Source organism: Momordica charantia, assembly GCF_013281855.1.
Source record: "Momordica charantia cultivar OHB3-1 chromosome 5 unlocalized genomic scaffold, Mcharantia_2.0 BLBB01000005.1, whole genome shotgun sequence".
Taxonomy (NCBI): Eukaryota; Viridiplantae; Streptophyta; class Magnoliopsida; order Cucurbitales; family Cucurbitaceae; genus Momordica; species Momordica charantia.
In genome coordinates, this window is record NW_028275163.1 from 946,572 (window position 1) to 969,994 (window position 23,423).

Below are 23,423 nucleotides of genomic sequence, written 5' to 3' on the forward strand. Positions count from 1 at the left end.
TCTCCCATCTTCATGTTGGTACTAAAAAAACATATATAACTTTCAAATTCATCTCAAAGATAATAACCAGGTAGTATTTAGAACAATTTTTTTTAATTTTTTTTTTTGCAATATGTGATTATATAACAATTTTAGAAATGTGTTGATCAACAGTAATGAACACATAGAATTAAAAAAAAACTAGTATCTTAGTAGATTTTTTTTTTTTGAAAAATTATTATCTTAGTAGATTTGATTGATGGAGATCACTAATATACATGTATTTCAACATTTTTATATCCGTTATTTTTGCAATGTAGTGGAAATTCTAAAGTTGCTCCTTTGCAAAAAAAAGAAAAAAAAAGAAAAAAGAAAAAAAAAGGAAAATTAGATTCTGAAGTTGCTGCTTCTGATGTTTCTTTTCCCGTTTTAAGTAGTCTGCTTTGTATGTTTCCGTTAAAGAAAAAAAGAGGAAAAAAAAAACAGATCAAATTTAATTTTTTTTAGTAAAAAAAGAAAAGAAAAAAGGAAAGTAACGAGAAATTTTGTTGGGGGCGTTACATTTCGGTTTAGAAGTATCAACTTTATTCGATCAAATCCCGAACGCCACCCGCTTCTTACCCGCCGGATTCTCGTTCTCTTCTTTTCTCTGCCTCCGCCAAAACCTTCCCTTCCAATTCCACAGCACTCGCCAGAGGAACCGCTTCATATCGGCCGACGCGACGGCGGGCCGTCCTTCGTCTTCTCCATATCCTCATTGCCTCATCAATGCCGACACATTGAGCCGCCTCCTAAACAATCCCTCACCACTTCCCAAATTCTCCCCTCCTCCTTCTCTACTGAGCATAACCAAAACTCTTCTATTCAATCTCGACACAACATAACCCCCCCCCCCCATTTTGATGGTTTCACGAAGAACGAACGACAATGAGAGGCCCACCACTGCTCACCAATTCTTCAACTTCGGTCCTGAGGACAGGGAGAAATCCCTAGAATGGTCAATCCGTGTCATGCTATTGGCTATTGTTCGTTGTTGAGGCGCTTGGGATTCTTCGCTAGCTCGACCTTGGATCTGTGGCTGATCGAGTTTGTCCCACAATGGTATCCGTTTTCGATGAATTTGCTGCCGTTCTCTTCCACTTCGATTTTTTTTTTTTTTTTTTTTTTTTGTGACATTGAACTCAATTCGTCGATTCGTGTGCCTAAGTTTTGCTGACTGGGGCCAACTCCAAGCTCTCACAAGCTAAAATGGAAATTTTGAAATTTGAAACACTACATTTTGTTTGTATGCATGGCTTTTAAGATGCTGTATAAGTCCATAAATTATTAACAGCAGTGTCTAGTGTTACATTTGAATTTATTATGCTACATTTTTCTGTGGACATATTATTATGCACCAACTCTTCTGTAGTCTTTCACTTTCACGTTGATGTCGGAGGTGACTCCATTGTTTTTTGTTGTCATTGTTGTTATGCATGTTTAGCAATGCCATTTTATATGCTTGTATTCGCGCTTAAATGGAAGACCCTGCTATTTATGCGGTGCATTGAACATCTTATTCGTCTGACAGGCTGGTCAAGTAAATCTCGTGGTTGGATCTCTTGTTTGGATTGAGGATCCTGATGTAGCTTGGTTAGATGGGGAAGTAGTGGAAGTTAATGGCCAAGATATCAAAGTACTCTGTACAACAGGGACTACTGTAAGTGATACTTCTCATGATGTTACGCTTGATTTGCTGTGCTAAACTGTTTATAACAGACTTAAGACTTCTTATTTCTATCCATTCATTCTACTTTTAATGTTGTACATATATAATGCTCTGGTCTATGCTTTTTGTGGTTGATGCTGAGTTGATGCCAAGGCATTGATTTGGTGAATTTTCTAAAGAAAGGTTTTTTAGAACTATTCTATAAAGCTTTGTTCAAAAAGGGAATTTCTGCTCTGGTCACAAGTTATTTTGCATTTAGTTACAGTTGAATCTATCAAAATTGATAAAATATTTACTTTTTAAATGCTAAGTTGATTTATGTATTTTGTCATTCTTAGTTTTATTTTATCTGTTGTTTTAAAAATCGAAATGATTTGTGTTGTAACCATGATGTTCGTTGGCTTCATTTTCTTCTTTTCAGCACAGTCGGGACAAGAATCTTACCACTCTTGTTTTTAATGGCAATAAGTTGAAATTGTGCCTTAATATCATGATTGTCTGCTTATATAAATTAAACAATTAAGTCCATTTCTAATGGTCACGTTTCTTTTTTTTAAAGGTTGAGGTCAAATCTGCAAGTGTCTATCCGAAGGATCCTGAATTTCCGTCATGTGGTGTGGATGATATGACAAAACTAGCTTATTTGCATGAGCCAGGACTTCTACAAAACTTAAAATTTCGTTACGATGTTAATGAAATTTATGTGAGTCACTACTCTTTCCTTCCTATTGGAGTAAATCCATTCCTCAGGATTGTGGGCTTAATCGGTTTCTTTGTGGTGTCACTTGTTGTTTTTGTGAACAAGAAACGATTGTTTCATTAAATGAAAAGAAAAAAAAATTGTTCAAAAATACAAACTTTCGAAATAGTGAAAGATAAAAAGAAAGGCTCCTCAAATAACTTTGAACCAGAATTTGGTGTCGCTTGTTGTTGATTACTTTAGTTGTCCCTTTTTGTGCTAAGGGTTGAGAAGTGCTGTTGTTTGTTCTATAAATGCCTTGTAGCTGTCATAATGCATCTTTATGATTATCAATTATCATTAAGTTGAAGTATTAGCCTGGTTAGTTTTAAATTTTCTTTACCTTTCCACAGACCTATACTGGAAGTATACTAATAGCTGTAAATCCTTTTCGAAGACTTCCTCATCTATATGCTCATGAAATGATGGAAGATTATAAAGGTGCAGCTTTAGGTGAGCTGAGCCCGCATCCATTTGCCATTGCAAATTCTGCTTATAGGTACTCCCACATATCCTATATGTTTTTTTTAGATAATTAAATATTTTATTTATTCTTGCAAACTTTAAATGACCAAAAAATGCAGACAGATGATTAATGAGGGTATCAGCCAGTCAATTTTAGTTAGCGGGGAAAGTGGAGCTGGTAAAACAGAGAGTACGAAGATGCTTATGCGCTATCTTGCCTTTGTTGGAGGGAGAGCCGGAGGGAAGTCTGCAAGTGGTGAACGTTCTGTTGAGCAGCAAGTACTAGAGGTATGGACTTGTAACTGGTTTGTTAATTATCATCAATCCTAAAGGTTCAAGTCATTAAGGTAGAACTATCTTATCATTCTATTGGTTTTATTGCCTTTTACATTAATTTTAGGTTCATACCCTCCTTTGATTAATAGTACGTAGAATGTAAATTGTAACTTACGATGGAGAGGAAATCAAAATGAGTGGCTTAAGTTCTTGAAGCATATGATCTCCTACTTATTGTTGAGTTAAATTATCACTCATTCAATGGGCCTAAGTAAAATCGTGGTTGACTTAAATTGTTTTTAACAGTTATATTTGTCTTAATGGTAATATTATAGCTAACGTTCACCCCTCCCCCAATTACATCTTCAAAATTTAGCACCTCATGTTTTTCTTTTGAACTTAAGTCGGTGACAAATTTTATCTATTTATCACATATTTGTTTGGCAGTCCAACCCTGTTCTAGAAGCATTTGGCAACGCAAAGACTGTTAGAAACAATAATTCAAGGTGAGTAACCTATTTTTGGAATTTCTTCCGACCACTGAGCTTTTTGTTATATGTTCTTTCTAATGTAATAATATTCCTGAGTTGATTACTGTGTACCTGCAGTCGGTTTGGTAAATTTGTGGAGATCCAATTTGATCAGAGTTTGAGAATTTCTGGAGCTGCTATTAGAACTTATTTATTAGAACGTTCCCGTGTTTGCCAAGTGTCTGATCCTGAGAGGAATTATCATTGCTTTTATATGCTTTGTGCTGCACCGCCAGAGGTAAATTGCCCATCATGATTTTTTAGTTTTTATTTTTATTTTTTCGGACCCCCCTTTTCGAGGGAGGAGTTGGGTCCTTTGGTGGGCTGGTTCCTTTGCTGTTATGTGGTTTTCTTGGTTGGAAAGGAATAGGAGAGTGTTCATCAGAAGGGATAAGATCGTAGGAAGATGTGTGGAATATGACTTTTTCTAATACTTCTCTTTGGGTACTCCATTCAAATTTATTTTGATTCTGTAAATAGGTTGGAGGGTTGCTTCCTTGTTTTGGTTGGGCTCGTCTTTTTGTGGGCCCCCATTGTATTTTGTTCTTTCATCTTATTAGTGAAAGTTGGTACTTATTTATTGAAATAATTATGAATATGTTTTTCCTTATTTTCATACATTCTTCAAATTGTCGTCTTTAATTTCATTCCTTATGGCTCTTTTCCCTTTTCCCATTTCTACAATTGCATTTATCTGTTCTTGTGTATTGTTTTAGGCAATTAGTATAGTGTGTACGGGTTGTGATACAGCATCATTAAATGAAAAAAAAACCATGGGTGGTCGGTGGTCATAACTAGTTTTTTTTATTCCTATTTTAGGGTCATCTAGTAAGCAATTTCCTAAACAAGATATGAATTTTTCATTGAATTTATGAAAATGGACAAAAATTGTTCAAAGATACAAACTCCCGAAGAGGTGAGATAAAAAACAATAAAGACTTAAAAGAAAAGAAAGAACAAACACACTTATAAAGATACAATACAACGGAAAAAGAAAGCTTCCCAATTTTTACAAGTCAAGCTAGGAGAATAAAGAGATCAAATAAGTTAGAAAGCGCACACCATTACGAAGCTTTAAACTTAGCCAGTTTGAAGCATTCGATCGCCAATCTTCCTTTGCTTCAAACGCCAATCTTCCTTTTCCTTCAAAGACCCTTTGGTTCCTTTCAAACCATAGTTCTGATAGGAGTGCATTGAGCCCATTAACCCGTAGTAAGTTTGATTTGTGAGAAAATTTTACCCTGAACAGCAGCTGATAAACATTCTTGGAGTCATCTGAATCAAAAACCCATGCTAAATTGAAGATATTAAGCAGCAAATTCCAGCACGAGGCCGCGAATGGACACAAGAAGAATATATGCTTCTGAATTTCATAATGAGCCATGCAGAAATCACACACGGAGGATTATAATGCCAACTTAGGTAACTTCTGAAGTGTGTCTACTGTATTAACCTTCCCATTGAGAAGTATCTACGATAAGAAGCTAACTTTCTTTGGACTTCTGGAGTTCCAAAATATTGCATTACAATCTTTTGGGAGAGTAGGGGGTATAGCAACGAATTTGCACAATGAGCTTACCGAGAATAACCTAGAGGAATCCAATTTCCATCTCCTATCATCTTCAACCTCACACGGGGTAAATGAGGAGAGACAATCCAAGTCGGCCACAAAATCGTCAATTTCATCATCTTTCAATGATCTCGAGGAAGAATTCCTATCCCAAGCTTCGAAAACTGTCATCAAAGGAGATAAGGAAAGACTGAAGATGGAGGGGAATTGATCTTTTAACAAAGAAGACCCTAACCATAAGTGGTGCCAAAAAGGAACTTTTCTGCCATTTCGTACGTTGAATCTGGAAAACTTTTCTGCTGCAAGCCAATGCTTGTTGATGCAGAACCAAGGGCTGTGCCCGCTACCTATTTTCTTAACTGCCACATCCCAACCGTGATCATTAGTATCATATAAACTTGCCACTACTAACCGCCATAGAGATAAGAGCTCTTTGCTGAATCGTTCATCCCCATTTAGCTTGCTACGTTTTTCTTCAATGACCAACTCCCAAGCCACCTTCATCTCGTGATAGAGAATAAGTATCCCACCGAACTAGGTGTTTCAATGAACCATTCAAGTAATCACCCCATAAGAACAACCTCATGCTTTTTTCTAGCTTCTTGCTAATCAACACCGGTAATTGAAATAGGGATAAGTAGTATAAAGGAATACTACCAAGAGCAGATGTACAAAGAGTTAGTCTAACTCCCCTCGATATCTGATATCTCTTCCACCGATCAAGCTTTTTAAAGATTTTTTCTTGAACAAGGGACCAAAAATCAGCATTCTTAGGATTTCCACCCAATGGCGAACCTAAATACATAATCGAAAACTTCTCTAGTAAGCAATTTCCTTACATCTTGAATAAAAAAGTTATCTGGCAACTTGTACTTTGATTTTGAAAATTTAGACTTAGAGTTATTGCATTATAGGTATGATTATCAGAATCTGGAAAAGAACATTGTTTATAGATCATAAAATATGCATTGCCTCATTTGTAGTTCCATTCCAGGATATTTTAAAGGCCCCTTTAGTCCTTTTTTTTTAATATTTATTTATTTATTTATATATATTTTTTATATTTTTAAGAAACATAGTATTAATATATTCCACAAAGAGGCAAACGGCCTAATGGCCAGGGTGGAGAGAGCCCCCTCCGTAATAGAGCTTCATTAAAGTCCAATAATGCATGACCATGAAAAGACTATGGTTACAAAAGAGTTTATTGTGGTTAGAACATTACCACGAAGAAGTATGCTGTAGACTGTTTCAAAAGATGTCCTCTTTAGTGAAATGTGCTATATTAAACCCTCCCACAAATAGCTATGTTAAAGCCTTTAGTTCCTTTTATTTCCACTTGTGCTTTTCCACCTAAATTTAGGAAGCATCTGATGTATAATGGTCAAGTTCAAATTAAGTTTGATGTCCATTTGCCTCACCAATGTTTTATTTTTCATTTTAAAAGTAAACTCAACATTAAATGTAGTGAGACATTTATTTCACCTCCTTGAAATTGATTGATTTTATTCTTTTTGATTAGGAAATTGAAAAATATAAATTAGGGAATCCAAGATCATTTCATTATCTTAATCAATCCAATTGCTGCGAACTTGATGGAGTGGATGATTCCGAGGAATATCTTTCTACTAGGAAAGCTATGGATGTTGTTGGAATAAGTACAAGTGATCAGGTATTTTTTTTTTCTTGAACCATCTACTTGCCAGTGAATATAATTGTACCGAGTAATTTATTTAATGTTTGTATTTTTAGGATGCAATATTTCGAGTAGTAGCTGCAATACTTCATCTGGGCAATGTTGAATTTGCAAAGGGGAAGGATGTAGATTCCTCTGAACCTAAGGATGATAAATCTCGGTTCCATCTCAAAATGGCAGCAGAACTATTCATGTAACCAGTTACCTCCTATTTTAGTGAAGTGGTGCCTGAGATAGCTGAAGGCTTATAATTAGTATTCTCTTTTTTTTTTTTCCTCAAAACAGGTGTGATGAGAAGTCTCTTGAGGATTCAATGTGTACTCGTGTGATAGTTACACGTGATGAAACCATAACAAAATGTCTCGATCCAGACTCTGCTACTCTTAGTAGGGATGCTTTAGCAAAAATTGTTTATTCAAGACTATTTGATTGGTAGGTTTTGTGTTTGATTCTTAAATTGCTTTTTAACTTAAATTTGTCAATTGTTGATTCCATCACCAAGCAGACCCTTTTTAAACATCTCTTCATGAACCCAGGATTGTTGATACGATTAATAACTCAATTGGCCAAGATCCTCATTCAAAGCACTTAATTGGGGTTTTGGATATCTATGGATTCGAGAGTTTCAAGACAAACAGGTGCTTAACTGGTACGCTTTTGCTTTCGTCATTAGTGGAGGATGAGATTCCATAAAACCATTTCACATGCATTTTTTGTTTGGCAACATATAACATACATTTGATGTTTTCAGTTTACCTTTCATTAGTGGATCATATTTTTTCTCTCTTCTACCAATGATTTGATTAGGTAGGAAACAATGTTCCATTCCATTGAGAGGGATAAAAGTGAGGGGGAAGAAAAGTTTTCCTGCCACACAGGGGTGAAGGAGATTAAACCCCCCTACCCCAATAGAAAATGTAATTAACATTAATAAAAAGACGATTATAACTACAGAAGAACTTTGAGTACACCAATTGTGTCCCAGAAATCTGATTGACCTTTGAAACTTCCTCCAAATCTATATATTTTTTTAACAAGAAACGAACTTTTGTGAATGCTTGATCTAGAATGCATTTGGTTCTAGTTGTTTTGATTTTCATTTAATATTGTGATACTCCATATATATATATATATGTATATATATTTAATAAATCTCTAGGCTTTGTTTTTTAGTATGTATTGGTCTATGCAGCTTTGAGCAATTCTGTATCAACCTGACAAATGAGAAATTGCAGCAACATTTCAACCAGGTGGAGCTGGAATTGCGTACCCTTGTTCCTTTATTTTCCTGGATCTTGAAATTTAACGTGAAAAATGTTATTTACAGCATGTGTTCAAGATGGAGCAAGAAGAATATACCAAAGAAGAAATTAACTGGAGCTATATTGACTTTATTGATAATCAGGATGTTCTTGATCTCATTGAGAAGGTGCAGAAAAAATCCTTTCTTTACGTGACTTAGGTTGAATTTTTTCTACAGGTTCTATAAAATTGTTTCTAAAATATTCCTAGATCTTATTCTCCTATATAAACATATTCCCCTAGATCTTGTTAAACATGTTCTTGCCCTCTCCTCTGAGTATCTTATGGTTGTTTAATACAATTTTTTTGGACAGGGTTATAATTAAAAATTTTCCATTTCCTATAAAAAGAAAAGGTTTCGCTCTTATTAGTCATAATTTTCAATATTCTTTTTAGTATTCTGTATCGAACTCCTTTTGTAACTAATCCACCCCCATTAATTCTAATTATCGTGCCTTTTCGAAAACTCCTAATGGGCGAGCATAGGTCCTTATGTATCTAAACTTTTCTCTATATCAATGAGAACATCTCATTTTCATAAAGGATAGTCATTTAAGAAGTAGATTATTATTTCTAGCCTAAACGTTTAAACTTTTAAATGTTAGTTTAAGCGTTTTGTTCAACAGATTCTCTAGTTGTTCAGTGGTATACTAGTTCTTCAATTGCTTCAATTAATCATTTTGGATAGTATGGTGAACATTAAGTATTTTCCCTAATATCAAGTTTGTTACTTTCAGAAACCTGGTGGTGTCATTGCTCTTCTGGATGAGGCCTGGTACGTAATCAATGAAGTAGCAATGTTGTCATCGGTTTTTCAAATATTCTGAGATAGTCCGTTGATAGAAATGTTTTTGTGTGGAATGGAAGGTGATAGTTTCCTTTGTTTCATTTTGTAGCATGTTTCCAAGATCCACACATGAAACTTTTGCGCAGAAACTTTATCAAACTTTTAAGGACCATAAGCGCTTTAGTAAGCCTAAATTGGCACGAACTGACTTCACAATTTGTCATTATGCTGGTGACGTAAGTACTCTTATCATTGATGTTTTGTTCGCTTGAAGCCCTTAGAAGTGCCTGCCTTAATTTTTGCAATAGATAAGTTTGTCGATCTTTTTGTTAACTCTGTGTGGAGGCCATATTTATTTTAGGTTACGTACCAAACTGAACTCTTCCTGGACAAAAACAAAGATTATGTTGTTGCGGAGCATCAAGCACTGTTGAGCGCTTCTAAGTGCACCTTTGTTTCAGGGCTCTTCCCCCCCTTACCTGAAGATTCTTCCAAATCCTCTAAGTTCTCATCAATAGGGACTCGATTTAAGGTATGTTTCTGATTGAACAGTGCATTTGTTTGGTTTAGCTCGTCGTATCTTTTTATATACTTAGTTTGATTTCCATTTTTTCACCTTTCCAGCAACAACTTCAATCTTTGCTCGAGACGCTAAATGCTACTGAGCCACACTACATACGCTGTGTAAAGCCAAACAACCTTCTTAAACCATCCATCTTTGAGAATAATAATGTTTTACAGCAGCTCCGATGTGGAGTAAGTTTGTATTTTCCAGTCTTATTTGTCCAATGATGACTCCTTATAAACATGCAAACTTGAGAGAGATTTTCTTTAGGGAGTCATGGAAGCAATCAGAATCAGTTGCGCTGGATATCCCACTAGGAAGACGTTTGATGAATTTATTGCTCGGTTTAAAATCTTGGCACCTGATGTGTTGCATGGAAGGTAGTTTGCACATAAATAAAGGCATTAGAGTGATTCATTCTTATACGCCATTTCTTGAGATTGTGATGTTAGATGCTTGGTATTTCAGAAGCTTTCATTAACTCTCTTTTCACTTGACTTGTTGATAGCTGTGGTGAATCCACTGCGTGTAAGAGGCTTTTGGAGAAAGTTAACCTTAAAGGATATCAGGTATGGTAATTGTGGAGAATTTAGAAAGAGCACACCAAGTAGAAGCACTAAACTCTTCTACATCCTAAGTATCTTCCTGATTTCTATTTTGAACATTTCTGTTTCCTTTTCATACATCAATGAAAGTATCTTCCTGATTTCTAAAATAACATTAAATGTTATATGATTTCTTTCCTCCCAAAATTTCCATAGGAGACCTATTTCACTGTGTTGGACCACAAAATTTTTGCTTTCTTTATAAAAGCTGGACCACAAAAAGGTGGAAGGTTAAACTTTCCATGAACTTTGAGGAAAAGAACAATTTGAATTGAAGCTTTGAAGAATCTTGCACAGGCTTTCCTGACTTTCCAACTGCTCATATTGCATTAAAAATAAATGCATTTTCTGTTTTATTGAGTGTTAGATGAGAGCAATATTTTTCATTGAAGTTGTAGGAATAATTTTCTGATTCATTTTTGTGGCAGATTGGTAAAACCAAAGTCTTTCTCAGAGCTGGTCAGATGGCACAATTAGATGGTTGCCGAACTGAGGTCTTGGGAAGAGCTGCCATTGTTATCCAAAAGAAGGTTCGCTCATATTTGGGACGCAAAAAATTTATTTTGTTGCGGTTGTCTGCTGTACAAATTCAAGCCGTGTGTAGAGGTATGAAGTTGATCAACTTGTATGCATTGTGCTCATTCATAGTAGCTAATCAGCAACCAAGTGCTACAGTAAGCTCAGAGATTATGGGTGGAAAATAAAGATGAGAAAAGAAAAAAGAAAAATTATGGCTATTAAGTTGTGTTGTATTTTCATAGGAATTATTTTTATTTTTTTCCCATTAACAGGACAAGTTGCACGCCAGCAGTATGAAAAAATGAGAATTGAAGCTGCTTCTATCAAAATCCAGAAGCATTGGCGAAGGTATTTTGCCCGATGTTGCTATAAAAAATTATGCTCTTCAGCTGTAGCTATTCAAGCTGGTATCCATGGTATGGTTGCTCTTAAAGAGCTTAAGTTTAGGAGGCAAACAAGAGCTGCAATTATCATTCAGGTAAAGCTTACTCACTGAGGCATCAATATCTTAATCTATCTCCTCTCTATAGTGCTCTTGCTTCTGTTGGTGCCTTTTGAAATACAAGAATATCTTATCATTGTTTGTAGTTTTATACAAGTATGGAAGGTGAGATGTTATTTGTTCATTTCCTTGCACTGGTTAAGAAGAGTGGTGTAATTCTGTAGTCATTTTGGTAGAAAAACGAAACTTTTATTTTATTCAGAAAATTTTTAAATGGGAGCTTCTCAATGACGCACTTAGATGTCTTTAGTTATCTCTCAAACTGATTAAGATTTATTACTGAAATATCCTTATATATATATATTTTTTGAATAAGGCAGGAACTTCTCATTGATTTAATGAAAATGAATAATGAAAATGAATACAATGTTCTCTCAAATATCCCTATATTGAAATTTGTTTTTATCACTGCTCCCTTGCTTCCACTGCCACTGTCTTCTATTCATCTCCTTGTACACTTTGTTCTTTCTCTATGCAGAAAGAGAGCGTATTCAGGTGCAACCTAGAGTTCAGCTAACTATGTTTCTGCTTTTGTTTGAGATACACAAAATATTGTCTATTTTCTTTAATAGGAAACTTGAAATTTCATGAAAATAATGAAATTTACGAGAAAGTTAAAAGAGTTACAAGTATACTTTTTGATTGGTACCTATACTTTTTTTTCCTTTTCTTTTTTTATAACTGGGAGTCAGAGCTTTGCGCCATTATACCCAAGGCACCCGCATCCGCCCCTGCCTCAAGGCTTGATTGGTCCTATAGTAGAGATAGATAATTACAAAATCTCTATGAAAAGTAGGAGGCCGGAAAACAACACTATTTCAAACCTCATTCAAACATCTTACTCTTCGGAAGATCAACTACATCTCATTTACTTAATCTCATCTCAATCTGGATTCTAGATATAAGCTAATGTAGGTCTACTTTTTTTTTTTTTTTTTTTTTAAAGAAAACAACTTTTCATTGATATATGAAAGAGAAAAATGTTTAAGATACAAACCCCAAAGGGATGAAAGAAGAAAAGAAATAACAGAAATCCTTAGTGAAAGCTCAACATGAGCAATAGAACTAAGGGACAATGCGGAAGGAACTCTACAAATGGCATGCTACTAAGGCCTGACTGAAGAAAGCTTGAGGGATAAAATCCTTAAAACAGATACTCCAAAGAGAATCAAGCAGAGAACAGCCACTCTTGGAAGAAACCAATAGAAAACCTAAATACACCGGCAAATCATAAACAAGGGGTAGACAAGCTCTGCTATTGGCTTCAAAACTCAAAATCATTCGGATTACCCAACTTTTAACTGTTGAAGAGATCAAAGAAACTTCAAAATATCGGTGGTATAGAAAGGACGACAGCCGGACTCTGGAGATGGAAGAAGCAGGACATTGAATCAATAGAGGGAGAGCTACATAAACCTTTCACTACGACACCTTCTAAGCTTCCTTGAAAAATCATCTGACGCGAAACTTTCATGATATCTACCACACACTGCATCACTTTGGGGCCCTTCTATGGAAGACTTGATCTTTTGCACTGTTGTTGATAACCTCAAAAGATTTAACCTCATAAGAAAGACTATCAAACTTACCTTGTTCTCAAGCAGAAGGGAGATTAACCAGACCTTTAACCAAGCCAAAGATAATAATAAAAACTTCTGCTAAGGAAGGATCCGACAGGACTTCAAAACGATTGCCAGCCAGGTGAACCTCCCATTTGATAATGGCACCTTCATAACTTCAAGTTCTTCAAGAGTCGGATTAAAATTCCTCAATGTTTTAGTCAAACTTCTGAAAATCAGCCTGAATGCCATCTGGTTACTTTAAAAACACCTCCAAGGCAGCAAAGATTGTCTTTGAGCCCTTCCATGATAAAAATTCCTTCAAGAATTTAGGATAGGGACGAGAGAAATTCCTACCCGTTCAAAGTAAGGAGGTACTAGCTGTGCCACTTCATTTTCCAAGGTACACTTAACTAGCGTCTGCTCATTAGGATCCTTCTGATCTTGAGAAGAGAGAGAGACGTAGGGCTCCTTTTCCAAAGTGAAAAGATTGTTGAAGTCCTCTGCTAATGAAGAATCCGTAAGATCTTTGTGATAAAGCGCTTGATCATCGACCATAGGTGTAACATCTCTACTACTAATGCTCAAATTTAAATTATCCTTATCCTCATCCTCCAAAAAAGGAGAGTCCACCTGGCTTCTTCTCCTATTTTCTCTTGTCCCTAATCATAAAGTGCCCAAAATATTTTATTTCCATAACCACAAGAAGAATGTTCCAATCAACCAGATCTTAGGCTTTTTAACCACCATAGTTTGGTCTTTTAAGTTAAAAGAAGATATTTAATATTCTATAATTTTTTTATGCTAAATGCAATAGGATTAGATGATTGTACTGTAAGATTAGTTGAAATTCGCATTACTTGGTTTTCAAGAAGGAAAAAAGAGAGGTAGAGATCATATGCCTTTTATGTTGTCAATCTTCAAAACCTAAGCCTTATTCTCGAGGAATCTAAATTCATCCACCACCTCGCTAACAACCAAATCAAATCAATAATTTGCTTGTTTAATTTTAATGAAGGCTAATGGAATTTGGACATAGTCCTAGACACCACCGTTCTCAAACAACCTACCTGAACCCCGCCAAGGATTTTAAGATATAATTAACAAACTAACACAACCTTTTCTAAGAAAAAGTTTTAGAAAAAGTTTTGGAAGACTTTGAGTTGGTGAACTCTAATGATGTCACAACACTTTCTAAAATATTTCCATTTCCTCAAAGGACCTTTCCAACCAAGCCTTGTCCATGGAACTAATTGGATTTCACAGTTCCCGTCTACATTAGTTATGTAACTTTTAGCAGTAGTAAAGGTTTTGGAAGTTGTTTACTGTCTTTAATTTAATAGCTTGATCCTTGGAAAGGCTAGATCCTCCTGCATTTGTCAAGCTTTTAAATAAGAGCCTCTTTTTTTTTTTTTTTCTCCCTACCATTAGCATATAGATAAACTCCTATCATAAGCAGTTCTCAACATATGACTAAAGAAAGATGTGCATAAAACTTAAAACTTTGATAAAAAAAATGGTATGATTATTGAACAAAGATACGTGTAACAGTAAAAGGTACATAATCACACAACCTATAGAAAGATTTCTCTGTCTTCAAAGTCCCTTTAGCTTCCTTTTAACCAAAGATGCCACGAAAAAGCTTTAATGACACCCCTCAAAGGAAGCTTAGCTTTTCCTTCTAACCACCACTAGGAGGAGAGCACTTCATATAACCAATCTTCAATGTTCAAGGGGAGGCATAAGGAAACATTGAATATACTGAACAAATATGGCCAACCCTTCGTAGAAGTTGATGGATTTTTTCTTTTTATAAAATAATTATAGTTTTATTTGTCAATCATTCTCTTGGATTTAATTTCTTATTTTAATGTGTCTTTGTTCTGCATGTTTCCTGGATATCGCAGAGTCGATGTCGGCAATACTTGGCCTATATTCATTATTTGAGGATAAAAAAAGTTGCAATTACCGCACAATGTGCTATGAGAGGAAGAGTTGCACGCAAAGAACTTCATAAGCTTAAAATGGTACCTTCGATCTCTCTCTTTAAGCATTCTTTTTGTGAGGTTCGAATATTTATCTGTTTTTTTTAATTGAAAAACAAACCTCCTTTTAGCATATGAAAGGTACAAAGGGGATTGCCCCAAAATCAATGGAATAACAAAAAGATCCTTCCGTTAGGAACTATGTAGGCAAGAATAATTACAAAAAGTGTCTAGAAGCATGAGAGGAAACTACGAAGATTATAAAATTGCACGCCTCCGCCACATGTCTATCCCTATCTTGTACAGTTCTTCAGAAACTTTCCAAACTAAATATATATAGCATTGAGCCATAGAACGTACCTTTTTTAGTGAAGGAGAAATTGGATATCACTCAGACCAAAGAAGTTCCTCCAAAGAATTGATTCAAAAGCGCAGTCCAGAAACAGTGGTCAGCAATCAGCATCTTCAGGAGCTTCCTATTTGCTTGTAATGCACCAACTTGGAGAGACTCTATAAAATTGAAACCCAACCATTATAATACTGTTAATGATAGATTGCAAATTGTACAAACTACTCATAAATTTTAAGAACATATGCTATTAAACTTGGAACTATAGAATTATTACAATTTAACCCAGATTTTTTAATTCTATAAAATTTAAAAACTTTATAATTATTACAATTTAACCCAAATTTGTAAATTTTACGATCAAACCTCAAACTATAGAATTATGACCATTTAAGCCAATATTTTTTAAGGTCAATATTATAGTTTTCAAAATTTATAGAATAAAAAGTTTTGGGTTAAATTGTAATAATCGTATAGTTATATAGTTTGATTCTATTAATTCTTATAGTTTAGGGATAGTTTGTGGCTTTGTGCAATTTGCAATCATCACTAACGTTGTTATAATGGTTGGGCTTATTTGCAAAAATTTTGTAAGTTTATGAGGGATTGATCAAATTGAAAATTCATAGGTGTGATTAAAAACTCTTTGTTGAGGGGTTGTTTGTTCAATTTTCCCCTTAGATTATTACTCAACACTCATTCATTCAGACACTAAATTTACATTGATTAATGTGAAGAAACTAGCGTGCTTTTGAACTTGAGACATCGCAAATTTCAAACTTTTAAATTTTATAATTAAGTTACTGGAATCATGTGCAGGCTGCTAAGGAAACTGGTGCTCTCCAAGCTGCCAAAGATATGCTGGAGAAGCAAGTGGAAGAACTAACTTGGAGATTGCAGCAAGAGAAACAAATGAGGGTACACATCTTCTCCCATGTTATCTGTACTATGTATAGTGATATCCCAATAATGCCCCTATACTTTTACTTGGGATGCATATCCATATATGTGTCCCAAGTGAATACAAGCTTTTATATAATATGAGATAATGTTTCTATGAAAATTTCATATAGTTATTAAGAATGGTGGTAGTAAGCATTTTGCTAATGCAGGCTGACATGGAGGAAGCCAAAACTCAAGAAAACACAAAATTGGAGTCTGCTTTGCAAGAAATGGAAACTCAATTTCAGGAAACAAAATCACTGCTTAATAAGGAACGTGAAGCTGCAAAGGAATTAGCTGAGCAAGCCCCAGTCATACAGGAGGTTCCCGTTGTTGATCATGAACTGATCAATAAGCTAACTGCTGAAATTGAACAATTGAAGGTCTGGCTTTAAAATCTTACTTGAACGTGGAATTGGATGTTGAGTTATTGGAAAATATGATTATGTGAATTTCAGGAATCAAAAGCACTGCTTATTAAGGAATGTGAAGCTGCAAAGGGATTAGCTGAGCAAGTCCCAGTCCTACAGGAGGTTCCTGTCGTTGATCATGAACTGATCAATAAACTAACTGCTGAAATTGAACAACTGAAGGTCTGGTTTTCAAATCTTACTTTAATGTGGAATTGGATGTTGAGTTATTGGTAAATTTGATTCTGTCAATTTCAGGAAAGAAATGCACTGCTTAGTAAGGAACATGAAAGTGCAAAAAAATTAGTTGAGAAAGTCCCAGTCATACAGGAGGTTCCCATTGTTGACCATGAACTGATCAAAAAGCTAACTGCTGAAAATGAACAACTGAAGGTCTGGTTTTTAAATCTTTACTTTAATGTGGAATTAGATGTTGAGTTATTGGTAAACATTGGTAAATATGACTATGAATTTCAGGAAACAAAAGCACTGCTTAGTAAGGAACATGAAACTGCAACGAAATTGGTTGAGCAAGTTCCAGTCATACAGGAGGTTCCTGTTATTGATCATGAACTGATCAAAAAGCTAACTGCTGAAAATGAACAACTTAAGGTCTGGTTTTCAAATCTTACTTTAATGTGGAATTAGATGTTGGGTTATTGGTAAATATGATTCTATGAATTTCAGGAAACAAAAGCACTGCTTAGTGAGGAACATGAAACTGTAACGAAATTAGTTGAGCAAGTCCCATTCATACAGGAGGTTCCCATCGTTGATCAAGGATTGATCAATAAGCTAACTGCTGAAAATGAACAACTGAAGGTCTGGTTTTCAAATCTCACTTTAATGTTGAATTCGATGTTGGGACATTGGTAAATATAATTCTGTGAATTCGTTGGTTCTTACATTTGTGTGTAACTGTATTTTTTGGTAATGAGCAAATGCAGGCTCTTGTAACTTCCTTGGCAAATAAAATTGATGAAACAGAAAGGAAATTTGAGGAAAGTAACAGGCTTAGTGAAGAGCGGCTGAAGCAGGCTCTGGAGGCAGAATCAAAGATAATAGAATTAAAAACTACCATGCAAAGGTTTTTTCAGTTGTTTTGCTCTCTTAATTTGTATCAATATATGTCTTTAGTCTCTCTATCATGGATATTGATTCGATGTGATTTCTCTGACTAAAAGATTTTGGTTGAAGGGTATTTGAATTATTTTGTTTTTCTCAGGCTTGAGGAAAAATTATCTGACTTGGAAACTGAGGATAGAATTCTGAGGCAGCAAGCACTGCAGCAGCAAACACTGCAGCAACAAGCACTGCAAAAGCCTCCTTCAAGAAAAATGTCTGGACATATAGTAATGGCATCCAATCAGGTAGGCTTTCTGAAGAATTTTTCTATTATTAGTTCTCTTAGGTATCTATTGATCCTTTTGCTTTCATGTGTCTGCAGCCTTTGGAAAATGGCCACCATGTAAGTTTATGCAATGTTGCCTGACTAGTATGCATTTTTATGTTGGCATGGATGTACATTGTTGATAAGAGGCGAAGTACATTGTGCAGGAATTACTAAGCCATGCACCATCAAAAAAGTTTGGTACCGATGCTGATGCTAAATTGAGGAGATCCCAAATTGAAAGGCAGAATGTATGCATCCACGAGAGAGATGTTTTTTTCCCATTCATTTGCTGACATTTGGTTTCATCATATTTGATCATTTCATACTCTGTGCAGGAAAGTGTTGATGCTCTATTGAAATGCCTGACACAGGATCTTGGGTTCAGTGAGGGAAAACCTGTCGGTGCTTTTATAATTTATAAATCTCTCCTCCATTGGAAGTCATTTGAAGCAGAAAAAACAAGTGTATTTGATCGGCTTATTCAGTTGATTGGTTCTGCGATTGAGGTAACTTGGGCATCAAGTACATGTACCCCTCTCTCTTAGATTCTGTTAGTGGTAGAGACATTATCATGTCCGTCTGTTGGAAGAGGTGAACAAAATACTGAGCTTCAGTCGTTTGTATGAAACTCCAGAAATGCTATAGTTATTTTATATCTATCTTAGTATTTTATCATTTTCACTGAAGTTAATCTTATAAAATGTAGTTTTAACTGAAATTCCTGGAACAGAGTAAGGCAAAGCTGCCGACTGATTGAACATTACTTAGCAGTAAATTTTATAGAAATGGAGAGGCATTGATCAAATCATATTTATTTAGCTATAGTATTTGTATTTAAATATTGTATACTTCTTCACCTTTGCTTTTTCTCTTTCCCTTTCTCCTTTTTCTTCTATGTACTTAAATATGGTATTTGATTTATTTGCAGAATCAGGATGATAATGAACACATGGCTTATTGGTTGTCCAACACAACTACATTGTTGTTCCTTCTCCAAAAGAGTTTAAAAGCCACGCCACGGAAGCCTCCCACCCCAACATCATTATTTGAGCGGATGACCCAAGTAACAAATTTGCGCTTTTTCTTAAAAGAGAAATCATCTTATGTTTTCATTAGAAGAAAGATTTATGTTATTTTAAGTCAATAACCAAATAGATTGAAAGGTGACAAATTCTTGATTTTCTTAGGGATTTCGTTCATCTTCTGCCAACCTTCCAGTTGGCACCCTTGATGTGGTGCGGCAAGTTGAGGCCAAATATCCTGCTCTACTTTTCAAGCAGCAGCTTACAGCATATGTAGAAAAGATATATGGAATAGTTAGAGACAACCTAAAGAAGGAACTATCGCCATTGCTTTCAACTTGTATTCAGGTAAAGAACAACCTAAGTTTCCTACTGTCTAATTTATACATGGCCAAGACTTCCCTTTCTGTTCATTATTACTACTGTTGTAAATTAGAGGGATTGATGTTTTATTTTTACTAGGTTCAAGTGATTAGATATGTCCTTGGTTAGAAGTTTTCGTGAAATATGGCCTTATTTGGTTAGTTGTGTGACTTGGATCCAAGACTAGCAGCTCTAATACATGTTTCATGGCGTGTAGGCTCCCGGATCTCCGAAAGAAAATAGTTTAGAACCATCTGGCGAGGAAAGTAGTAGTAGCCCTCCCAATAATTCTTGGAGCAGCATCATCGACAACCTCAATGATCATCTGTGTAGATTGCAGAATAACTTTGTATGTGATAACTTCTGTTGGTATTCAAGTGAATAATATATCATTTCACTGTGAACTTATGCTAAGCATCTTACAGGTACCTGCCGTTTTGGTTCAGAGGATATTCTCTCAGGTCTTTTCATATATTAACGTACAGCTCTTCAATAGGTACATCTGCTTTATGTAAATTGGATCAATTTTAGAACCTTTTATCATGATTCTTGAAGATGAACTTGCATTGTTGCTTGTGCTGGCTCAGTCTTCTACTTCGTCAAGAGTGCTGCACGTTTAGCATTGGAGACCATGTGAAGTCAGGATTGGCTGAGTTAGAGCTTTGGTGTGGCCAAGCAAAAGAAGAGGTACAGTCTACACTGGTGCTCTGATATTTTATCTTCAATGACTCAATTGATATTTTATAATAAGAAAGAAACTTTGTAATTATTTATTGATTTCATTGCTTTGTTTAGTGGCGGATGCATGTTTGGCTCAGAGCTCAACCTTAGAAAATGTATATACTGTGTGCAAAGTGTAGTGTAATTGTTTAACGGCTCAGTGGTTATGAATGCTCAAGCCCCCTCTCACGGTTCTATGTTCAAGTCTTTTGTCCTCAAACTTTATAATAATTGTTTTTTCTTTAATTTTAATTTTTAATTTTCATAAACTAACTGTACTTTTTAATGATAATTGTTTTCTCTTTAATTTTTTATAAAATAACTGTACTTAATAATTATTGTTTTTTCTTTAATAATTGTTTTTTCAAACAACTGCAGTAATACAAAATATATGTTATAAACCTTTTAGTTTCTTTTTAAAATTTGATTTTTGTAAATTATTTTAAAAATAATTTATTGCATAAAAATTCTATAATTCTTATAAAATGAGAAAATTTGATTTATTATTTCAAGTTTAATTCTTTTTCTTCTATATTTATAGAGAAAATTTTGTTCTATGTCCTCTTAAACAAAATTAGATATATTATAAGTTTGGTTCATAAATATTTAGAACTGTGTTTAATAGGCTCTTAAACTTTAAAAAATATTCAATAGATCACCTAACTTTTAATTTTGCATCTAATAAGTCCTCAAACTTTGCATTTTATGTTTGATAGATCCTTAATCTATTAGACATTTTCCAAAGTTCATAAATTTATTGGTTCAAACAACCTTACTTCAAACTTAAACATAATATTAAAACTTGAAAAACTTATAACTTAACAAATTTAGTTTCAAAAGATATAGACTAAATACATATCAATGTGTTTGAATTATTTTTATACAACTCCCTAACATTCTAGAACCGAAACTAGCATCATTAGCTTATTGTGTTGGATACTGCTATTATATTCCAATACTTCCATAATGCTTAATTGTGTTTTTTATGAAATTTCAAATTCTAGTATGCTGGGTCATGTTGGGATGAGCTAAAACACGTGAGGCAAGCTGTTGGATTCTTGGTATGTTCCTTCACTCTATCAACTCTCTGTGCCACCATTCTAAATTTCTATCTGTGCCATATATACTGTGAATTCTGTGATATAGTTATAGTCTCCTGGTACTATTTTTGTTATTTATCTTTCCATATGTTAACTCTAATTTAATATTCCGTGTTGTTACAATTCATCTTTGATGTAAAATTGTTGAATAACAAGTTCAATGTAATGAGTTTAACATCAAAATTTTATATATTGAGCTACATTGACGAGTAATATAATTATTTATATAAGCAAAACGCTATCTAAATTATTGTTGTGCTAAGGTGATATATTTTATGGTCTGTTGATAACTTAATTTTAAAATTTCCGAATTCAGGTTATTCACCAGAAGTCTAGAATATCTTATGATGAAATTACAAATGACCTCTGTCCAGTAAGTTATTCTCTGATCGTGCATGTACCCTTCTCAGTGCTTATCTCTCACCTGTGCCTTCTTTATTCAGATATTGAGCGTTCATCAGCTTTATAGAATATGTAATCTTTATTCGGACGACAATTTCAATACTATGAGTGTTGCTCCAGATGTAAGTTCTAACAGGATTGGCTAATGCATCTGCTTGTTTTTCATTTGACAATTTTATATAGTTCTCCTTTCATTTTTATGTCTTAGGTTATTTCTAGCATGAAGGCTACAATGACCGAGGATTACAACGATGAGGACAGTAGTTCCTTTTTGTTGGATGACAATTCCAGGTATTTCTAATAAGAATACAAACAGGACATGTATTGAAAAGTTCTTCAACAGATTACTTCTTTTGAGGATCAAACTCTAATTAAGCTTTATGATTGCAGTATACCTTTCTCAGTTGATGACATATCCACTTCCCTGCAAGATAAGAATTTTCACGATATAAAGCCTCCTGCAGAACTACTTGAGAATCCCGCCTTCCAATTTTTACAGGATTAAGGCTATGGTTCTTATATTTATATATGATCCACGGTGCCTCATACCAGTCTTTGCCCTTTGTAAATCCACTTCATTTTTGTCCAGAAAAAGAAAAGGAAAAAAAAAATCATTTCACTACCATTGTAACATCCATTGTTCTGGATGTAAAGTTCTATGTTTAGAGTTGTACAATGTCGTTAGGCCGGTTTCTAATAGTTAAGAAGGGAAAGGGAATCAGAGATAGGTTTAAGGTTTTATTTTGTTATTCGTTTTATTCTTTTCAGTTCAAATTTTCTGTCTTATTATTAGTAGGATATTTAGGGTCACAGCATTGATTGTAGCGATGGGTAGGATGTCTGAGATTGATCCAATGTAGTGGGACAATGGCTTTTCTGCCTCCCCAATTTCATATTGTACAAAGTGACAGATTATCTCAAAGATATATTTAGTTGAATTCCATTTCTTTTCATGAACTCATTCAGCTGGTGTTCACCTCAAACTGGTCTTCTATTTGTGCGATTCTAGCCGTTTTTATCTGTTATCAATTTTAAATTAGTACTATTCATCCCTCTTTTTACTCTTCCTTTCTTTATCATGATCCTCTCCCGTCGAGTCGTGTTGGTTGCCTCTGGTGGACAGCCAACTGGGGACGATGTGCCAGTCCTTTGCCTCAGACTGACATTTGTACTTGACTCACTCTGCTCCAGAAAGTCAATCTCTACAATTCGGGTCGATATGTTGGGCCAGGCAAGCGAAACAGTTGATTAAACCTTTCAGACAGGCTCATTGTGAGAATTGGTTTCGTAAGTATGGCATGATTTTTCATTGCAAATGTACTCAAATCTTACAGATTCAGTATGGCATAGTTTCTCCCCACCCCTGCCCAGAAAACTGTCGATTACTAGGCTCTCAAGTTTATGAGGAGGTAGCATACAAGGCTTGTTGAAATGGTTAAAATTCATTGATGAAATTATATTTGATGTCTCTGTTATGATACTCTTCTGACAAGTCACTAAATTTCCCTGCAAGGTTCAAAGTTTGCAGCATCAATAACTTTCAGTTCTTGGTACTCCAGACACGGTACATCCTTCCCATACAGTTAATTTTTCTTAAGATTGGGAAGCTTTGAGATTTGGAATTCTGTCTTTCTAAGTGCATTGAATGAGCATTCTTACATGGTTTTTGAATATAAAAACACTAGCATGTGCATGCAATTTGTTCTATCAACAACATTTCTGATTAATTTCATTGCATCTTAGAATGCGCTTCAGCTCTGTGGTTGATGTCTGCCTGAGAGAATGCCAATGAACTTCTCCCCCCAAAAAAACTTGGTTCATTTTTACCAAAGTTTACAAGTTTCATGAACTGAAACAAAAGCAGCCTTTTAAATAAAAATAAATGCTTGAAGCACATGCAGACTTTGTTTTTGTAGCTTCAGAAATTTGGGATTG

The 23,423-nt window shown here is 34.8% G+C and overlaps 1 protein-coding gene across 1 annotated transcript; it reads left to right on the forward strand.

The window, feature by feature from the left end:
* Positions 1–548: 548 nt before the first annotated feature.
* Positions 549–22,449, forward strand: LOC111024549 (myosin-6). The gene is made up of 43 exons (XM_022302256.2): positions 549–1,080; positions 1,550–1,678; positions 2,247–2,390; positions 2,780–2,925; positions 3,011–3,179; positions 3,615–3,673; positions 3,776–3,935; positions 6,790–6,939; positions 7,020–7,156; positions 7,249–7,395; positions 7,500–7,601; positions 8,156–8,213; positions 8,291–8,392; positions 9,003–9,040; positions 9,162–9,288; positions 9,414–9,584; positions 9,677–9,808; positions 9,888–9,997; positions 10,126–10,186; positions 10,651–10,828; positions 11,014–11,219; positions 14,710–14,829; positions 15,956–16,054; positions 16,249–16,461; positions 16,537–16,671; positions 16,747–16,881; positions 16,966–17,100; positions 17,176–17,310; positions 17,436–17,575; positions 17,714–17,858; positions 17,936–17,956; positions 18,046–18,129; positions 18,217–18,387; positions 18,810–18,944; positions 19,069–19,251; positions 19,484–19,615; positions 19,692–19,762; positions 19,854–19,953; positions 20,991–21,047; positions 21,403–21,459; positions 21,530–21,610; positions 21,697–21,779; positions 21,879–22,449. The coding sequence occupies exons 1-43, from the start codon at positions 1,078–1,080 to the stop codon at positions 21,991–21,993; spliced, it is 5,076 nt and encodes a 1,691-aa protein (XP_022157948.1). The 5' UTR covers positions 549–1,077; the 3' UTR covers positions 21,994–22,449.
* The last annotated feature ends 974 nt before the right edge of the window (positions 22,450–23,423 follow it).

Coding starts and splice junctions, on each gene's coding strand:
- LOC111024549 (XM_022302256.2), top strand. Junction 7,157..7,248: donor ATGGCAGCAGAACTATTCAT/GTAACCAGTTAC, acceptor TCCTCAAAACAG/GTGTGATGAGAAGTCTCTTG. Junction 19,616..19,691: donor GTAGATTGCAGAATAACTTT/GTATGTGATAAC, acceptor AGCATCTTACAG/GTACCTGCCGTTTTGGTTCA.